Source organism: Plectrocnemia conspersa, unplaced genomic scaffold, assembly GCF_051122295.1.
Source record: "Plectrocnemia conspersa isolate PC_06_02 unplaced genomic scaffold, ASM5112229v1 ptg000005l, whole genome shotgun sequence".
In the NCBI taxonomy this organism is placed as follows: Eukaryota; Metazoa; Arthropoda; class Insecta; order Trichoptera; family Polycentropodidae; genus Plectrocnemia; species Plectrocnemia conspersa.
Window position 1 is genome coordinate 18,098,219 of NW_028277169.1, and position 17,520 is coordinate 18,115,738.

General features: G+C 29.6%; 3 protein-coding genes across 3 annotated transcripts in view; all 3 read right to left on the bottom strand.

Moving 5' to 3' along the window:
* The window catches only part of LOC148235004 (uncharacterized), a 29,622-nt gene extending 23,652 nt beyond the window's left edge, over positions 1 to 5,970 (bottom strand). The window contains exon 1 of the mRNA XM_088186145.1: positions 5,543 to 5,970. The gene's annotated coding sequence lies outside the window, so the exon portion shown is untranslated. The remainder of the gene's footprint in view (positions 1 to 5,542) is intronic.
* Positions 5,971 to 8,103: 2,133 nt separating this feature from the next.
* Positions 8,104 to 9,080, bottom strand: Dim1 (thioredoxin-like protein Dim1). The gene is made up of 3 exons (XM_088185520.1): positions 8,925 to 9,080; positions 8,713 to 8,849; positions 8,104 to 8,649 (listed from the first exon to the last, which is right to left on the bottom strand). The coding sequence occupies exons 1-3, from the start codon at positions 9,000 to 9,002 to the stop codon at positions 8,436 to 8,438; spliced, it is 429 nt and encodes a 142-aa protein (XP_088041646.1). The 5' UTR covers positions 9,003 to 9,080; the 3' UTR covers positions 8,104 to 8,435.
* A 1,990-nt stretch (positions 9,081 to 11,070) lies between these two features.
* On the bottom strand, positions 11,071 to 15,928 carry Septin2 (septin 2). Its single transcript, XM_088185813.1, has 8 exons — positions 15,826 to 15,928; positions 14,084 to 14,201; positions 13,831 to 13,973; positions 13,384 to 13,570; positions 13,073 to 13,191; positions 12,657 to 13,013; positions 12,449 to 12,586; positions 11,071 to 12,386 (listed from the first exon to the last, which is right to left on the bottom strand). The coding sequence occupies exons 1-8, from the start codon at positions 15,853 to 15,855 to the stop codon at positions 12,219 to 12,221; spliced, it is 1,260 nt and encodes a 419-aa protein (XP_088041939.1). The 5' UTR covers positions 15,856 to 15,928; the 3' UTR covers positions 11,071 to 12,218.
* Between the last annotated feature and the right edge of the window lie 1,592 nt (positions 15,929 to 17,520).

A 17,520-nucleotide genomic window follows, 5' to 3' on the forward strand; every position in this document is an offset into this window, starting at 1 on the left:
TTTTATACAAATTGCAAATTTTATCGATCCAGTTAAAACCTCCTAGGCAGAAGTGAACGTCTCAAATAACTTCCGAAATAATGAATTGAGATAAACACTTTTTTTAAACTTTTTATAGAATTTAATCTAATACACAACTTTGCAACTCTGATTATGTTCTTCAATAATATTGTTTGATAATTTTAAGTAAATATGTATATTAATTTTGTGATACATTTTATCTGACCGGATTAGTGAAATTATACTTATACCAGTGAAAATTTAACTTTACTGTAGTATATACATTATATGTATGTACATTCACTGCATAATAATTTTTAATTGAATTATTTAATATTTATTTCGTGTCCATAGAAAAATGTAATACTCGATTTTAATCGTGTTCCATTTAAATAATAATAATAAAAAAATATAATATTCAGTACTATTCCAAATTCAAAGAGATATCGCGGATGAGGGTAAAATGACACATCAAAAAATTGTACCCATAGGAGTAAGATCGAGCAAGTTATTAACTGTAACCCTATCTAGATATTGAATTTCACACGTATACGATAACTACATCAGCGTTTTTTATATGATATGTAATACATTAGTAGTATGAGTAGCAAAAACACGATCTTCATTATTCGAGTGTAGATTTCCGATTCGTGATCCGTCCTGCACAATAAACCTTCTGGGAAATCTTTTTAAGAAAAGGAGATTATCGTAGCTCACGGCGAAAGCAGAATAACAAACCTTTCGAATGTCTACTCCAGTTTCGCATCGTCTATTTAGTGCAAATGATAAAAATAATTACAGGTGGATACGATTCAATAAAACAAGACGTGTTTATCTAGTGCGTCTGTTGCTATGATACAAATTATTAACTATTATTTAAAAAACAAATGAATCAATTAAATTATAAATAATAAAATTTATTGGAGTAAAGTGACATTGAGCGATGGTTAAAATACTCGTTGGATTTTTTAACCTAATAAAGCTGGTCTCTTCTGGAATTCAGCCGTATTCCATCTTCTATATAGAGATATATACAGTTCTCAACACCGCTTTGTCGGTTCATTCTATTCCTGAAGACATGAAGACAGACTCGAACAAAGTGGCGTTTAGAAATAACATTTTTAAATATAAATATTTTGAGAGTGTTTTAGATATGTTTGTGGCCACGTGGTAGATATTTTACGTTTGCTAAATTCAGGTCGTGTTTAACAATAATCATTTAAAAATATACCACTGAAGTAACCAACGCCGTGAAAGTCATTTATAATAAAAATATTTTTTCTCCGTTAGATAACTCACGTTTATTACAAGATCTCAATCGCAAAATACTGTAGTGATATATTTAAATATGATAATATTGATTAAAAGATTGAAAGTATTCTAAATATTAGTAATATAAAATTCATTTTTTGTAATCTAACGAATATTATCAATGACCCTTTGGGCCATATTTTTCGACCCTTGATAGTAACACATATGGTTATTGATGCGATACTAGTAAATATTTTTAAATACATATTATTTTTCCCTTGATAACAAAATGTGCACACCAAAAAAAAAAAAAAAATTACAAATAAAAATAGATTTACTAGTTTTAAAAGTATAAGTGATAGATTGGAATGGTTAATTGTTCAAAAAATATTGAATATGAATGTTTCAGTATTTATATATAATATAATATGTTACTAGTATATTTTTATATGTATTTAATAGTAAATAAATATGTACATACATTTAATACTAAAATTAGACACAATTTAAGGATAGTTAGGTAAAAGAAAATGAGTACGGCCAGGGGATTAATGTACGGAGGTGTAAAATTATATATTATTCCTAGGACAATCCACAAAAATAAAAATGTAGCGGGTTTTCTAAACGGAATAAAGAAACACATCGTGCATTAAGAAATAAATTTAAATATTAAGATTTTTTTCATTTGCTATTTATGTTTATATTACGTATTATTATATAGATGTTTAGTTACAATTTGTTTAGTGCAAAAAATAGCTATATCAGTTTAATAAATTATTAAAATAATTAAAAACATATTTTTAAACACCTAACTAGCTATAAGTAATTAAAATGATAGAGTCATAAACTCTTATTTTAATGCAGGCATTAATTGAATACGATTACCCTTACAGATTAGCCAATCTACTCGGCATACATTTAAAATAACTTCATTATATTATATAAAAGTGATTACATTAGCAAGATTCGTACCTAAGTAGTAGATTGCCTATTGTGCCTTATATAGATGACATAATTACACAACCGTTCCGTAAATACAAAATAAACATAGCACTGATAATTCCTAAATAGGCACGCGATTACGCTCGAAATAATATAATAGTTTGACCTTGAATAAAAGCATTTATGTACACGTTGTAGGGTGTGTACACACAGTATTTGTTTTAGTTGAAAATAAATTATATATGGGTAATGATTTATTTAAATGATATATTTTTATGACAAGATAACACAATGAATCTGAATGGTATAATAACATAATTTATATATAATATAAATAATATCTATATTATATGTACTACATACACTTATTCCATAAACACGATTTACGCGATACTCCTTTCACGCAATTAAAAAAACATTTTTTTTAAATACATAAAACATATTTAGTTCCACATGTGGAGCGTGGCGATGTACAAACGCATGGGTTAATGGTATACTTCCACTTATTGCACATGACCTACATCTGGAACATCTCCCACTGTCCATGCAGTGTCATATGTCATACTTTTTAGAGTCTACATGTGTCGCTAAAGATTAAGCTCGGTTATTTTATAATTTAAAAAAACGTTAAAAAGAACACGCAAATACTATTCGATCGTTTTATTACAAAATTCGTTATATGCCTCGATTTACGCGATATTTTCCGGAACGTACATACCGCAAAATCAAGGGATGAGAATACATATGTGAATATGAGAATACAATTTTTAGAGTGGAACACAGCATTTAATTGAGACATACCTATTAGAAATTGAATGAATATATAAATATACATAAAAAAAAGTTTTACAAATAACGTGCCAAATATAAGAAGTATTAGTATCAAATTTTCCATAAAGTATAACAGTAACTAAAAAAAACATTATATATAACTATGCGGTATCCGATTAAAAACCAACATGCAATTGTGTATTTAATTATATTGTAGATCCTAAGTTAAGCGAAGTAAATATAAATAAAGAAAGAACTGTAGATAGGAATTTCATTATTTGGCTCAATTTAATATATCGCCTGTAAATTGTGTGTGTGTGTGTGCTATGTATTATTACATTTCCACGACAAGTACTAGCAGTCGTTAAAGCTTCTGCTTTGGTTAACGAAGAATATTCGTGCGTGACTATAGTCGTAGACGTACTTTAATCAACGCTCGTCGGCGAGCTTCAACAGGTGTTTATGCATAATTCAAGAGTATAATGCTCCAGAATTTGAATAATCACTAGATTTGATCAGTTGTGAATATCCAATATTATTGAGAACATCGAAGACGAAACGATTTTATACAAAAAAAGTAAACCGTCCATTCATACCGTTCATCCAACTAATATATATATATATGTATATATATATATATATATATATATATATATATATATATATATATATATATATATATATATTCATACATACATACATATATACATACATACATACATATATACATATATATGTATGTATGTACGTGTAAAAGGAAATATATTATGTGTGACGTTTAGAATCAATATCAGACCCACTCACATTTGCTTACTTTTGTGTTTAATGAAAATATATCTAGAGTAATAGTCTAATAACACCCAGACCAGTATATAATGCATTAAAGAGTCAAGGATGATATTATAAATATTATTCTTATAAATGTAGACAAAAAAATAAATAAAATATTTATATTGATATCGAAATTAGATCTATATTATAGCAAATTAAATATTGTATGATTTTATAAAATAGAGCATTATTCGAGCAATTAGCATTATATTCTAACCTTAAAATAAAATTTTAAGGTTAGAATATAATGCTAATTGTTAATTGCAACGTTAACTCTAACCTAAAATCTCCTAGCCCGATCGATAAAATTCGCAATTTACGAACTATTGCAAACTTTGTTTAGCAAAGTTGTTTATTACTCTGAGTTCTACCAGAATTGCTTTTTAACATTCCTTTTAGTCCGTTTTTATGGCAGTTATTAGCAATGTTAACTATAGCCTAGGAGCTCTTAACTCGATCGAGAGCGACGATTATTTCAGCCCAGATAATGCTACTCTCTGTAAGCTTTTATATTCTAATTTATTTTAATTTTATCTACTAATAATTGTGTTTTACTAATATTTGTGAAAATCTTACTAATATTTGTGTTTTACACCAATACACATAAATATTAACTCAATTTCCATTAGTTTTACATGTAGTAAAATAAATGTCAGTTTGAATTTTCTTTACTTGTTTAGAAATCTGGCAGATATGCAGATTTTTCAGTAAATAAAATACAGAAAAAATAAGTATTTTCAGTTCAATAACTTTTCTTGTTGTATTCAACTTTTAAACTGCTCTTAATTATTAGTTAAGCTTAACATATGCGTGTCTAAAAGCAATTATTGTTGCGATTGTATTTTAGATTCTGAACGAATAAATTATATATTTCTGTATTTTATTTTCCCCTAATCGAATTAATTTTCTGATATAAAAATAACAAATATAAAAAATTGTCCTATTGCCTTTACATCGATATGTATCTGGCATAAGCGCCAATTTCAGCTTTGAGAAACAGTGGCGTAGTCTGGCTCATATTGATTATCACGTCTTATACATACACTCGGAAATAAATTAAACAATTACTATACCGTGGAAATACTGTAACAGTTGAGTGTCCATTACTTTGGGCTAACTCGATTAATTAATTTTATTAACATAAATATCTAATACAGGTTTTACCTTATTACGGATACTTTAAATGGAAGACACGCGAACGATTTTAAGAAAAGCGAAGAAAGAAAAGGAAGATCACGTTAACACATTAAGGTCTGACGTCAACCGTGACGAAACGTTCAGTCATTTGATAAATTGAACATCTGAAACATGGCCGAGGCGAATTCATGGATTTACTTCTATTTTTATGTACATTTATAAACTTCTAGAGAAAATCGTGAATCATGGAAATATTCCGTAATGGAGAGCGGGTGATTTATTTCGGCCGCTTTCTTCGAATTTTGCATTGTGTGGATTGTCGTAAATAATAGGGTTTGTGTCGTTTTTAATACAAAAATGTTGTAGACAAAAATCGCCAGCTGAAAAAATAGTTACGTATATATAATATAATACATTATGTAATATTTTGTGTGAATCTAAATATGCCCTTATTTAAATTGAGCTTGCGTGACAAATTATTATGGCATTTGTGTAATACGTCAATATTGAGTCGCTCTACTTTTCGCTCTTCAAACTTTTTTATCCCTCCACCTCCCTCTTTTTCGCGTTGACCTCAAAATATGTTTTTAATATAGTTAATGCAACTCACGTTGTATGTGCGCAAAAGTTCTCACAGCGGCATAAATAACTGGAAAGACAGTGTTGCAGTCCAGCTGCTTGTTAGTATCCCTCCTGTCCGTTTTTATTTTCCCATCATCGCGGTCACGAAGAATGAAACGAAAATATGCGTCGGTCTTCGGGACGTGTTTATCCGAAGCCAATGTACGGCTATTTCGGGTTGGGCGAGTGGGAAAAAAAGCAGCGAAAAACAAAGTTATTCGTTCACAATCCGACGAAAGACGCACTCACTGTACTGTGTGTGAGATAGGCTTTTTTATTTTTTCGGTAAAATGGCAACTCGTGCACTGAACTGTATTATCCACATGAATAGTGATAGCACAGAAAATGTAATAATATCACTGCAAAAAGCGCAGACGGAACGACACACACCGCAATGGACTCTAGCAGACTGAACTTGAGCATTTGCGTGTAAATGTTAGTGCGTGAATATAATGTCAATCCCTCTGGCGACGCCTATTCGAAACAGAATAGAAAATGGTTCTATACTTCAATAAGTTATAGATTCAACTAAAAGCTTACATATTATGACCATATCTATAATATTTAAAAATAAAATATATTATATTAACACATACTGACCACGAGGGGTACACCATACTTTCACCAACATGAATTTACATCGGTGGTAGCCAAACATAAAGTAATCAGATGTGTCGGACTGTAATGCAGGACTCTGGTAAGAGCAAAAGAGGTGGAGCTCAGACTTTTTTGTTTGTTTACACCCCCATTAATTTATTAAATATATAAAAATTATCAAAAAATACTAGCCCAAAAACTTATTAAAATTAATAAAAATACTTCTGTTTAATACAAAAAACGCAGAAATATAAAAAAGCACATACATATACTATCAATTATACGGAATCGGTGAGATCGTTTATTGCGTAAAATGGACATTTTTTTCTAAATTCATGTAAAGTGTAAGTCTGTTGCTTCATTCAGAAATTAGGCAAATTACCTACAGAATGCACGCATTAAGCGAAAAAAATAGTAGCGTTCCCGTAGTGTTTATTTTAACTAAACTAAATGAAAATTTAGACAGTAGCGAAATGACACGTTTATTAGAGGGTCCAAACCAACGCTCTCTCGCTAGCGCTCGTTTGTATCTATTCTGTCCAATGACTAGCCCGTTAGTCACGTGTTGATTACTATTTTAGAAATATGTAAGCAATTATTTACAAATTTTTATGTTTTAATTCGTAAAGATTATTGTATTTGTACTATTTATCAGTAAACTAAGTATTTTATATTTATTTTTAGAAAGAGAAATAACAGGTGACTCAGTAATTATTAAAGGGTTAATACAATTTTTTTGTCGTCATATTTATGGTTCTAGTCGTTTTTGGCATTCTAAATGTAGATAAACATTACTGTTTGATTGATTTATTTTTATATAATCAAATGACATTTGGTCTAGTTACGAAAAACACCACCGGAGCGCTACTATCGCATCTAACCTATTACACAATAAAAGATTAAAAATTGACCATATACCCACTATATACATCGTGAAAAAACCTGCTAATAAAATTTGTATGTCGTCATATTTATAGTTCTAGATTTTTATGGCATTCTAAATGAAGAGGTACTGGCCTTTTTGATGCTGTGCGGTGCGGGAGCTAGGGTAATAGCTAGAGATGTGCCGGCGGAAAAAAACGGATTTTTTGATGAGAATAAATGAAAAAATTGGTAAAATCTGGAGATTAAAAAAAAAATAAAAAACCTATTGAGACTTTTTTAAATACAAACAACACTTTCCAATATTAGCTGTTTCGAATACTATTAACATCGTTGTGTTGCGCTTTGGATTAATTTATCACAAAGTGGACGGAATACGCTGTTAGCAGCCATAACGGCCTGGGATGTAAAGAATATTATTGCACTGTTGTTACATTTAATTTTCAATATTAAAATTTTGATTTATATTTTTAATTTGAGCGTGGCGCTGTGATAGTACTTAAATTTGGTTCAAATATAGTAATTAATATCTTAATTTTTCTATACGCGTTTGTTATCGGGGCTCAATTTATTTAATAAATATATTTATTTATAATTATAAATAACATTTTTCAATAGGTTCGTTGCAGTTATTTATAGATTATACTGATTAACGCTTACTCGCATTGTTTTAATTTTATAAGGTATTTATGTAGCAAAACAACGTTTGCTGTAATTATTTTTGTGAGGTTATATGAACTGTCTGTCACTATCCTTTCCTTTATTATAATATACACGGCGTACACACAGGGTTACCATATTTATAAAGCTCTAAACCGGGACAGCTAAAAAAGTCAGCTCGGAAATTTTGTGAAATCGTGACGTATGGTAGGCCTATGTACTGAGTAAATTGAGCTCCAAGTTGGTTACAATATACTCGACCAACTTCAGGGGCGCCCCTGTGTAAATTATTCGTTTGGCCCCAAAATGCCTTTGAACTAAAATAAATTCATTTTTATATAGAACTCATACTGTAATACACAACATTTAAGAAACACTTAGTATAAGAGTACAGCACAAATAAAAAACATATTCAAAGATATAATTTATTTTATCAGATTAGATAATACTCGATCATAATCAAGATGTATAATTAAATTACATAAATAAATGTTTGTTTAGACTGACACTGGTTTATGTACTGCTTTACAAATAACAATGACTATTACAATTTATTTAAAATATGAAAAATTACCTAAAATCTATATTGAAATTTAATTTTTACTATTTTTTTTAATAAAATCATCATATGAACTAAAACGCTCAATACATTACTGTTGGAAATATTTCATATAATTTAAATACCAGATTAGAGAAACTTCCAAGAACATTTTTTTAATCAAATCCGTTAAATAATTAGCCCGTCAATATCTATATTTAGTAGAATAATCCTTCGGCGAAACCACCAGACCTCTGCCTTTTCTAGCGCCTCTGTATACAGTCTCTATTATGTCAATCATTTCTTGTTTATCTTCCAGTGTCCAGTTTATTTTGTTGTTATTACCAGTGCCCAAATCAATCATTATATGTTTATTGCGGAAAAAGAACATGACTGTGCATGGATCGTAAAGTTCGTACCTGAAATATATACGTTGATTATTAATAATTACAAATAATAAAAAATAAAATTTTGTTACATACATTTTATTGAAATCCGGTACTTCAGTGATATCAACTAAATAAATTACAGCAAAGTTTTTAACTTTTTCGGCAATGCTATATAGAACTTCGTCCATTTTCATACACGTTGGATCCCAATCGTGCCCAAATCTAATAACCTGAAAAAGAGAAAAGTGAAAGATCGCTGTCAAAATGATGCATATATTTTTAGGTTATAATAATAAAAACAATACCACAACTCTATCTTCTTCTGATAATATGGCTTGATCCACCTGCCATCCATTGTGTAAATGTCCTAACATGTACGACATCTTAAAACGAGAATAAAACGCCTAGAATGTGAAAAACCAAACAACAATCACAAACGTAGAGCCGTTCTGTCAACTGTGCTGCCAGTACACAAAATCATATATTGTCTATAGTTTTTTATAGAGATAAATAATAACAATAATTATATAATAGTAATAATAGATACAGATTTATAAAATAGTATTTAATTATTTATTTATTTTTAATTATAAATATTTTTTTATTTATAAATAAAATTCATTAATATTTAATACCATTTTAAATTTTACAGATTTATTTTAAATGAAGACCTCTTAAATTAAATATTATACCAAATTTTTAAAAATCCAGATTTTTTTTATTAAAATATTTTGCTGGTTTGCCGATACACTATAAATGTTTAAAATGGCAATACACCCATCCCTTGATTTACGCGGTCTCCGGCATCACTAATCAATTGGAGACGGACATTGGATAAGATAATTTGGGAGAATGCAACTCAGGACACACTGCATGGGCAGGGGGAGAGGTTCCAGATATAAGTCAAGAGCAAGAAGTGGGCATAAGCTAACTAATTAGCCCATGCGTTTGTACATTGCTGCACTACACGTGTAGATACAAATCTGATTTTGAGTATTTAAAAAAACGATTTTCTTAACCGAGTAAATAAAAGATATGTGTATATGGAATGAATGTCTGTAGTCAGCGGCGTAGCTAGGGTATGTGCCGCCCGGGGCAATCCTTAAAATTGCCGCCCCCCCCATACATTTTTTGCAGGGTCATAAAATCAGCATTTCTTAAAATAATAAATCGATTATTGTTAAGCTCTTGCTATTCGTAGATTTACGTAAATTTTGGTTTATTCATGGTTAAGAACCACACTAGACGATTCCATCGCGAATATGTCGCCCCCAAGCAAGTGCCGCCCGGGGCGGCCCGCCCCCTCCGCCCCCCCATAGCTACGCCACTGTCTGTAGTACATATATATAGATATTTATATATTTTTTTTCCATTCAGATTCATTATGGTATTTGAATATACAATAAATTTATATATTACTTTGGAATGGAGCTAAACTTTAATTATTTATCACAATCATGTGGACCAGCACTGACGTAATTAAAAAAGCAGTTCTTGTCACCTTAAAGGTTAATTTGTTTCTCTAAAACAAATAAAGTAGAAAATAATACGTTACTATTAATAATAAAAGAATATATTCAAAACCCTAAGAAATACTTAATGTAAAAAGCTGATTTTTTTCGCGAGCCGCTAATCGAACAGCGCTGATATAAACAACTAAAAAGCATATAGTTCACAAGTAGGCAATTTTTTTTATAAACAATAATTTTGTGTATCTGTCAAATACAAATGCATTACAATATACCTAATATTTACAAAATATTTTGTGAATTTCGTCCTAAAACATTCTGTGCTTTATTCAAAAACCGACACTTTAATTTTTGAATAAATTTTAAAATATCATGTAACTCGTTCTTTAGTATCCAAAATTTGTATTTAGTTTGGGTTAAAATAATACATCTTTTCTATTTACTATTAAAACGGGTGACGAAAATATTCTCTTTTATAGCTTTTTGCACAAAATTTATTGCCCATCTCCCAGCTATTATTTATAATCTTCACACCAAAAAATATATTACGAACGCTGGATTAAATGATTTTACTAATTGTATTTACAAAAAACTGATCCCTACCAACTTACGTGGTGTGGATACAACAAGCGGGCACGACCATATATGTATTTAACATGGTACCAAAAACAGACCCGACACACTCGACTTCACTACGCCTCGAAGCTTAGACCACTACTTCGCTTTAATGATTTCTTTGACCATTGACATAAGGTTCACCTCCAGAACACACACTCGAGACAAAGTACTGACAATTTATAGAATGGTCTACCCACGCAGCCGAAGACCGTCTATAGCTTCACTTTTATTCGTATTTCTTTGCTAGCTATACTATTCAAAGAAGTAATTGAGCTATAGAAATAAGTATGCTTCATAAAATTACAAAATAATTTTGTGAATCATGACATTGAAGGATGAATGTAATGCAAGATAAACCAAGTAATTTTTATTAATGAACATATTTATTAAAATAAATTTGATCACAATATAATATACAATGCATAAATAAAATACTTCACATAATATTTTTCACTTAAAAATTAAACACGCAAAACATATATAGATCAAAATAATAAATATCAATAAAATATTTTTTATAGAATGGAAAACATATTAGATTTTTCTAATATTTATATTTTCACACATATTTTTAGAGAAATTGTCATTTTCGCTAATACACATATTTAATTACTCTCCTAACTTCTTATAAGGAAAATCTATTAGTTGTAAATGACCAATAGCAATTTGAATAAATTGATATGAACATAAACATGCTATAATTTTTGGTATATGGAATATGCAACGTGAATGTATAATTATACTGTTTTTATATAATTTTATTTTAAATGGAAATCCTTAGATAGTAATATAAATGCAATGCAATACATTTTATAATTATATATAAATAAATGAGAGTTGGCTTAGTAACAATAAGCTTAAAATAATTAATTTAATGAAAATTATGAAACAATATATCATAAAAATTACACAATGATGCAAAATGATGTACATCTTCACATTTGAAAATTCATTATAATTGTACATATAATTTATTAATGGTCATGCGTTGGAATGTAGCGTCAAAGTGACACGGTGTATTAACTTCATGAAGTAGAGAGATGATTGATAAATTCTACTCATACATATAAATAGGAATCAATGATTGATGAATTGGCATTTGGTGATAAAAAGGGAAAAAATCGAATATATTTTACTAAGGTAAGTATCATAAAATTGTGACGATAAAACATATCTAAACATTAAATCTAGATCTATTCGGTAAACAATGTATTACAATCAGCGATATCAAAAAAAGGCTATAAGACAAAATTACGCATCTAATTATCAAAAAACATTCAAATGGAAACAATGCAAAAGTCTATTAAACAACATCAATCACGATTTTATTAATGTTTGTAACGGTGTTCATCTAGTAAAATTTTCATCACTCTTTAACACATTTAAACTGCGATTAAAATTTGGCTGTTTTGAAATCAGACGCCTGCAAATAATATTCGCCATAATGAGTCCTCAAATGTGAAGTTGCAAAAACCGTTAGTTAACAGTATTGCTCCTCCCTATGGCGTATTTTCACTTCTTCTTGCTTTTACCGAGTGTCAGCGTGTGGTGGCTCTGGGTTATTTGTTGTTTCCTGCGATTGAACTCGATGAGATCGTCTTCCAATTTCTTGCGAGCCTCTTCCAGTTTCTTCTTCTCTTCTGTATGATCTTTCTTTAGTTTATCAAACTTCGCATGAAGCTGAAAAGTAAAAATTAAAATGTTAAATAGAAAACAATAAAAAAAATATATTAAACAAATACCTCTTTTTCGGCCTCCTTCAATTCAGCTTCCTTTTCTTTGACACGAAGCACAAACATTTGCCTCATTTCGTCTTCTTTTTGTTGCAATTCTTGAAGGTGAGTCGTTCGCTTTTGCTCAAACGTTTGCTGGAAACTTACCTGTAACAATTCATAAAAAAATTATATAATCGTTATATTCTATTACATAAATAGTAACACAAATACTAACCGGTTTATTTTCAGAATCGACGTCAGTGAATCCCATTTGTTGGAGACGCTTCTTTCGATAGAGTTCGTAGTGTTTAGCGTGAGTTTTTTCACGCATATCTTCCATATTTGTGCGGATCAACATCTCGCGCAGTTTAACGAAATCGCAATGAGATTCGTTCTCCACTTGCACAGTCCCCCAAGGGTATTGCCTGGAACGAACCATCTTATTTCCGAGTCGTACAAAATCGGTACTTCCGACAACGGCAAAAGGAACATGCGCATTCATCGAAGTATTGGTTTCGGCAACAGTTTCGTCGTCGGTCGGAAATTGGTAAATTTCCACTCCATTGCTTTGCAACTCCGATATAATTTTGGACTATAAAAAATAATGCATGATTTTAAACAATTCATAATTATAATAAATTTAAATAATACCTTGAACTTTTGCAGTTCCGTCTTGGAAATGGTATCAGCTTTGGCAATTATGGGGATAATATTAACTTTGGTGTCGAGCTTTTTCATGCAAACAAGATCGATAGACTTTAAGCCGTGTCCTAAATAAAAAAAATAAAGCAATTAATATGTATATATAGAAAGGTGATGTATATATTTTTATTAATCTAAGAATGTATCGCTCGGGTTAAAAACATTTTGTTTACATCACAGTAAATTGACTAGAGGTCACAAGTCATTATAATGGGCAAGTAACACATTCTTAGAACAATCTGAGCATAGATAAATCATACCAGTAGGGCAAATAAAATAAAGGCAAACGTGAGTTCGACTGTCATGATATGTGCTAAGCGATCGTTTAATCTTCAACTCTTCTTGCAAGTAAGCCTCAAATTGAGCGTCAATGTAATCGACGACAGCTTTGAAGCTATCTTCTTTATTGATCTGGTCGCCGTATCCGACTGTATCGCAAATAGTCAACTGAAAAAATATTATCATTAGTTTTATATGTACTGTGAGGACTAATTAAAGTTGACTGAAATAATTGGTTTGCCAGCGTAGTGGGAGATTGATGGCCGTCATTGCCTTACACCCTCCGCCCAGTAACAAACTATTTTATATCGTGTAAAACTATTATTATAACATAAATAAATCTTCTGCAGCTGCTAATCAGTGTATCATTGCCAAACAGCGACAAAAATTCACCAAAGTGTATTTGTAATTAATGTATAATTATTTACCTTCAGGCGAACGTTGCTCTCTTGAAGCTCATAAGTGTTTGCCTTTAGTTTCACGGTTGGCAAAGAATGAGGGCTTGCAGTGGATTCAAAACTGGTATTGAACAACGAATCCATAAGAGTCGATTTACCCAATCCAGTTTCACCTAAAAATATACGTCAATTATAAACATTTTCAGATTTCTAGACTTTAACATACAACTGTAACAGCATAACTACTAATTATGGATATATTACAATATTGACAATATATTACCGATGCAAAGAATATTGAACACGAATCCATTTTGTACACTCTTGTTTACCAGCTGATCGGGAAGACTGTCGAAACCGACATGTCCCGAGAGTTTCATAGAGCGGAGATGGTTTTCGATCTGAAATTTTTTTTAAACGGTTAAACAATTTACATATAAGTGGGTCATTAGTACGGTAAAACAAACATTGTGTAACCATACTGTTTATGAATTCCAATCATGCCACCATACAAAATGTAAACAGTTAGGTGACATGAATTGATGTGTACAATATAAGGTGTACACATATTATAATAAAGTATGATTCACTTTTTTTTACCTAAATTGAACTGTATGACTGAATTAATACATTACCTTTGTAAATCAAAATATATTTTTTATTATAGCCTAATTGATTATTTATTTAAAAAATCTTGAATAGTGCAAAGTGCAAATTATACTACGATTATGTATAAAAATACTCGATATACAATACAAACATAATAACAAAAAATATAAATGTGTTTGACGTTTCCTGCTTTTATGACAAACATAGACTATTACATAGAGAATGGTCAATATTTAGTCAAATTTTAACAGACCAAAGGAAAAAAACATTAAAATAAAGCAACCAAATGTTTCATTTCCTTAACCTCAACAAGTTTAAGAATTCGTAAATTCATGATTAATATAATATTATGCCTTTTTCTATTTTATTTTTTCTAAAGAAAAATTGCAAGATTATCTTTATTTGTGAGACAGCAAATCATATTTTATCATCAACTAGGTGAAAATTACGAGAAAATATCATACAATTTTGTATTATCAAAAGATTTTCAACACTACACATATAACCAACAAAATATCTAAATACTGTTTGGATTTGAATTAGAAAATAAACCTGTAATTTCTTAGGTCAGAATAAAAACAGAATGCAGGGGTTTAAAATCTATTTCATATTAGTGCATACTTATATATAGGATATAATGGCTTTCAACAATTTTTCTGAAAAATTGACCATGTAATATCTTGGCTAAGGGCATTAGCCAGCTCATTTCACTATACTGTGTTAAATGGCCATTAATAATTTTTTTTAGAAAATGTTCTTTACCATATTTAATAACAACTTTTGGACATTTATTTGAACATATTCTTAGTCTGGTCTACAATAGCTTTATATCAGATCCTATATTAAAATACTTTGATCTTATTTCCGTTATATTACTTTTAATGCAATACTAACGGTGGTATAATGAAATGTGGTCGTTATAAATAAGCTTCCAGAAATAAAGACAAGGGTGAAGACAACATGGATACAAAAATTCTGCATATAGAAGTATGTGTCACCTTACATTAGTCATAGTTGAAAATAAAAAATAAAACAGTTTATAATTATTTTGATAAAATCTGATCGATGACGTCACAAAAAATGGCCGACCTGTCAAATTTATAAATAATAATATGTAAATATTGAATTTAATCAATAGTGAATAGGTACGATTCATTTTTCAACTGAAAAAGGATAAGGCGAGCGAACTAATGTTAAAAGGTACAGGAGCACGTACGTTACACATTCCATTGTAGCTAGTCAGAGCAAAACTCAAGATAGCGGAAAGGCGGACGGTACACGCCCTTTGCGGAGAAAGTGTCGGTGGCCGTAAATAGGCGGAGAGGAAACGTTTTTATGTATTGTTTGAGAAAGCCGGATTCGGAGATGTGCTGAGGAATCGACGAGGAGTGGTATGTCGAAAGAATAAACGCTCACCCGGTTAGCGTCGACTTCGATGGCCGCCATGGCTGCGGAACAACGACTGCGCCGCCGCACGTCGAACGGACTAGAAAGCTAAACGGTTTATGGTCGTGTTGTGAGCGCTTATGATCAAATCTATATGTATTGTTATTTCATCAATTTAATTATTGGATTATTATAAATATAAAAAATCTTCCGTTGCTCAATAATAAAAGGATAAAAAAGGATGGAGCAATTACTTGTTTGTTTATAATTGCATATAAATATTTAAATTATATATATAATTCAATATACATTTGCTATATAATTCAATATACATTTCTTAAAACTCAAAGTGTATATATTCTCTAAAAAAAATAATTCACTTGTTAAAATTAGCAAAGCAATAAATAAAATTTTATTTGAAATTAATTTGTACTTTGCACGGAAAATTAAACTATTTAATTTTTACTATCTAAATTTGCAATTAATGAGCCACAGAATGATAAAAAAAAATTAACTCAATGTAAATAGTATGTATTTTTAAAATAAATATTAATTAAAGAAATATATCTTAGAAATCACTTACCCATTGATATTTTCTCTAAAAATATAACAAAATTTAAAAGTAAAATAAAGTAATTAAGAAGATATGGCATACAATAAGCGTTCGGCATTTTATTAGCAAATATTTTTCTCAAGTACATATTAGTTTAATAAAATTAACGTTATAAAAATAAATATTTCGATATTTCATTACATAAAAACTATAAAACTTTAATATTCAAGGCAAATTTTTTTTGGTCGCTTTTTAAAATTAATGAATAAGTACAAAATATATTTTGTTGTTTTTAATACTGTTTTATAATATAAAGGTCACATATTATAATCAGATGTATTTTAATCGATTATGATTTAAGTAGTAAAGTTGAATTTTAAAAAGGTAATATTTACGACCAAAAATAGGTGTAGTAGCTGATTGAAATCACAAGATCGCAGTAGAAAAAAATTTGTTCTTGTCTTTAACAAAAATTCTCGCCTTTGCATATATAGTGTCGATTCTTGCTTGGTGGCGCGGCTAATTATTTTTACCCAAATGATTAAAAACGATTGCCGTATTCTCTTAAAAGTAAATGTAAGGTGGACATTATCAACATTTATTTTAAATTATTTTAATCACATAAAATATGCGTTTATCAAGCAAATTCAATTTGCTTTAATTAATTAGCTAATTATATCATAAGATTTTTTTGTGTTTTCGTGGCTGGATTTATTATGCTATGTAATTTTTGTAAAACTATTTGTAAACATTTGACTACTTATATTAGTTGTGCAGTGCCATATAAAAATAAATCTATTTTTTTATTTAGACTTCAGTGCATGATTAAGAGAAATACTGTCAATAAATATTTTATCTTCTTACATTACAAATAGTGCAATATTTTCATGTATTGTATTTTTATATGAAATACCATAATCTTATACGATTTATAAACTACAAAATCAAATTAGTTATTATATTCCCTTTTCGTTGTTTGTTTAAATTTGTAAAAAAATCTATACTTTTTTCTTTATGTTAGTTTGGATCAAGCATTTTGATGATTAAATTAAAAAGCTAATATTTAATTTTAAAAGTAAAAAAATATTTATGAGAAATTTTCGCCTCAGCCGAGTATAAACACATTTGACGTTTGGCATGGACGCTATAATCGCATCGCGGGCCAACTGGTT

Bases quoted from the DNA above. Each gene is read 5' to 3' on its own strand.
- Dim1 (XM_088185520.1), bottom strand. From the start codon at position 9,002: ATGTCGTACATGTTAGGACATTTACACAATGGATGGCAGGTGGATCAA. The intron at 8,850-8,924 runs GTATTGTTTTTA...TCTCTTTTTCAG, and splicing joins CAGAAGAAGATAGAGTTGTG to GTTATTAGATTTGGGCACGA. The intron at 8,650-8,712 runs GTATGTAACAAA...TATATATTTCAG, and splicing joins GTACCGGATTTCAATAAAAT to GTACGAACTTTACGATCCAT.
- Septin2 (XM_088185813.1), bottom strand. From the start codon at position 15,855: ATGGCGGCCATCGAAGTCGACGCTAACCGG. The intron at 13,571-13,830 runs GTAAATAATTAT...ATATTTTTTCAG, and splicing joins AGAGCAACGTTCGCCTGAAG to TTGACTATTTGCGATACAGT. The intron at 12,387-12,448 runs GTATTTGTTTAA...TTTACTTTTCAG, and splicing joins TGAAGGAGGCCGAAAAAGAG to CTTCATGCGAAGTTTGATAA.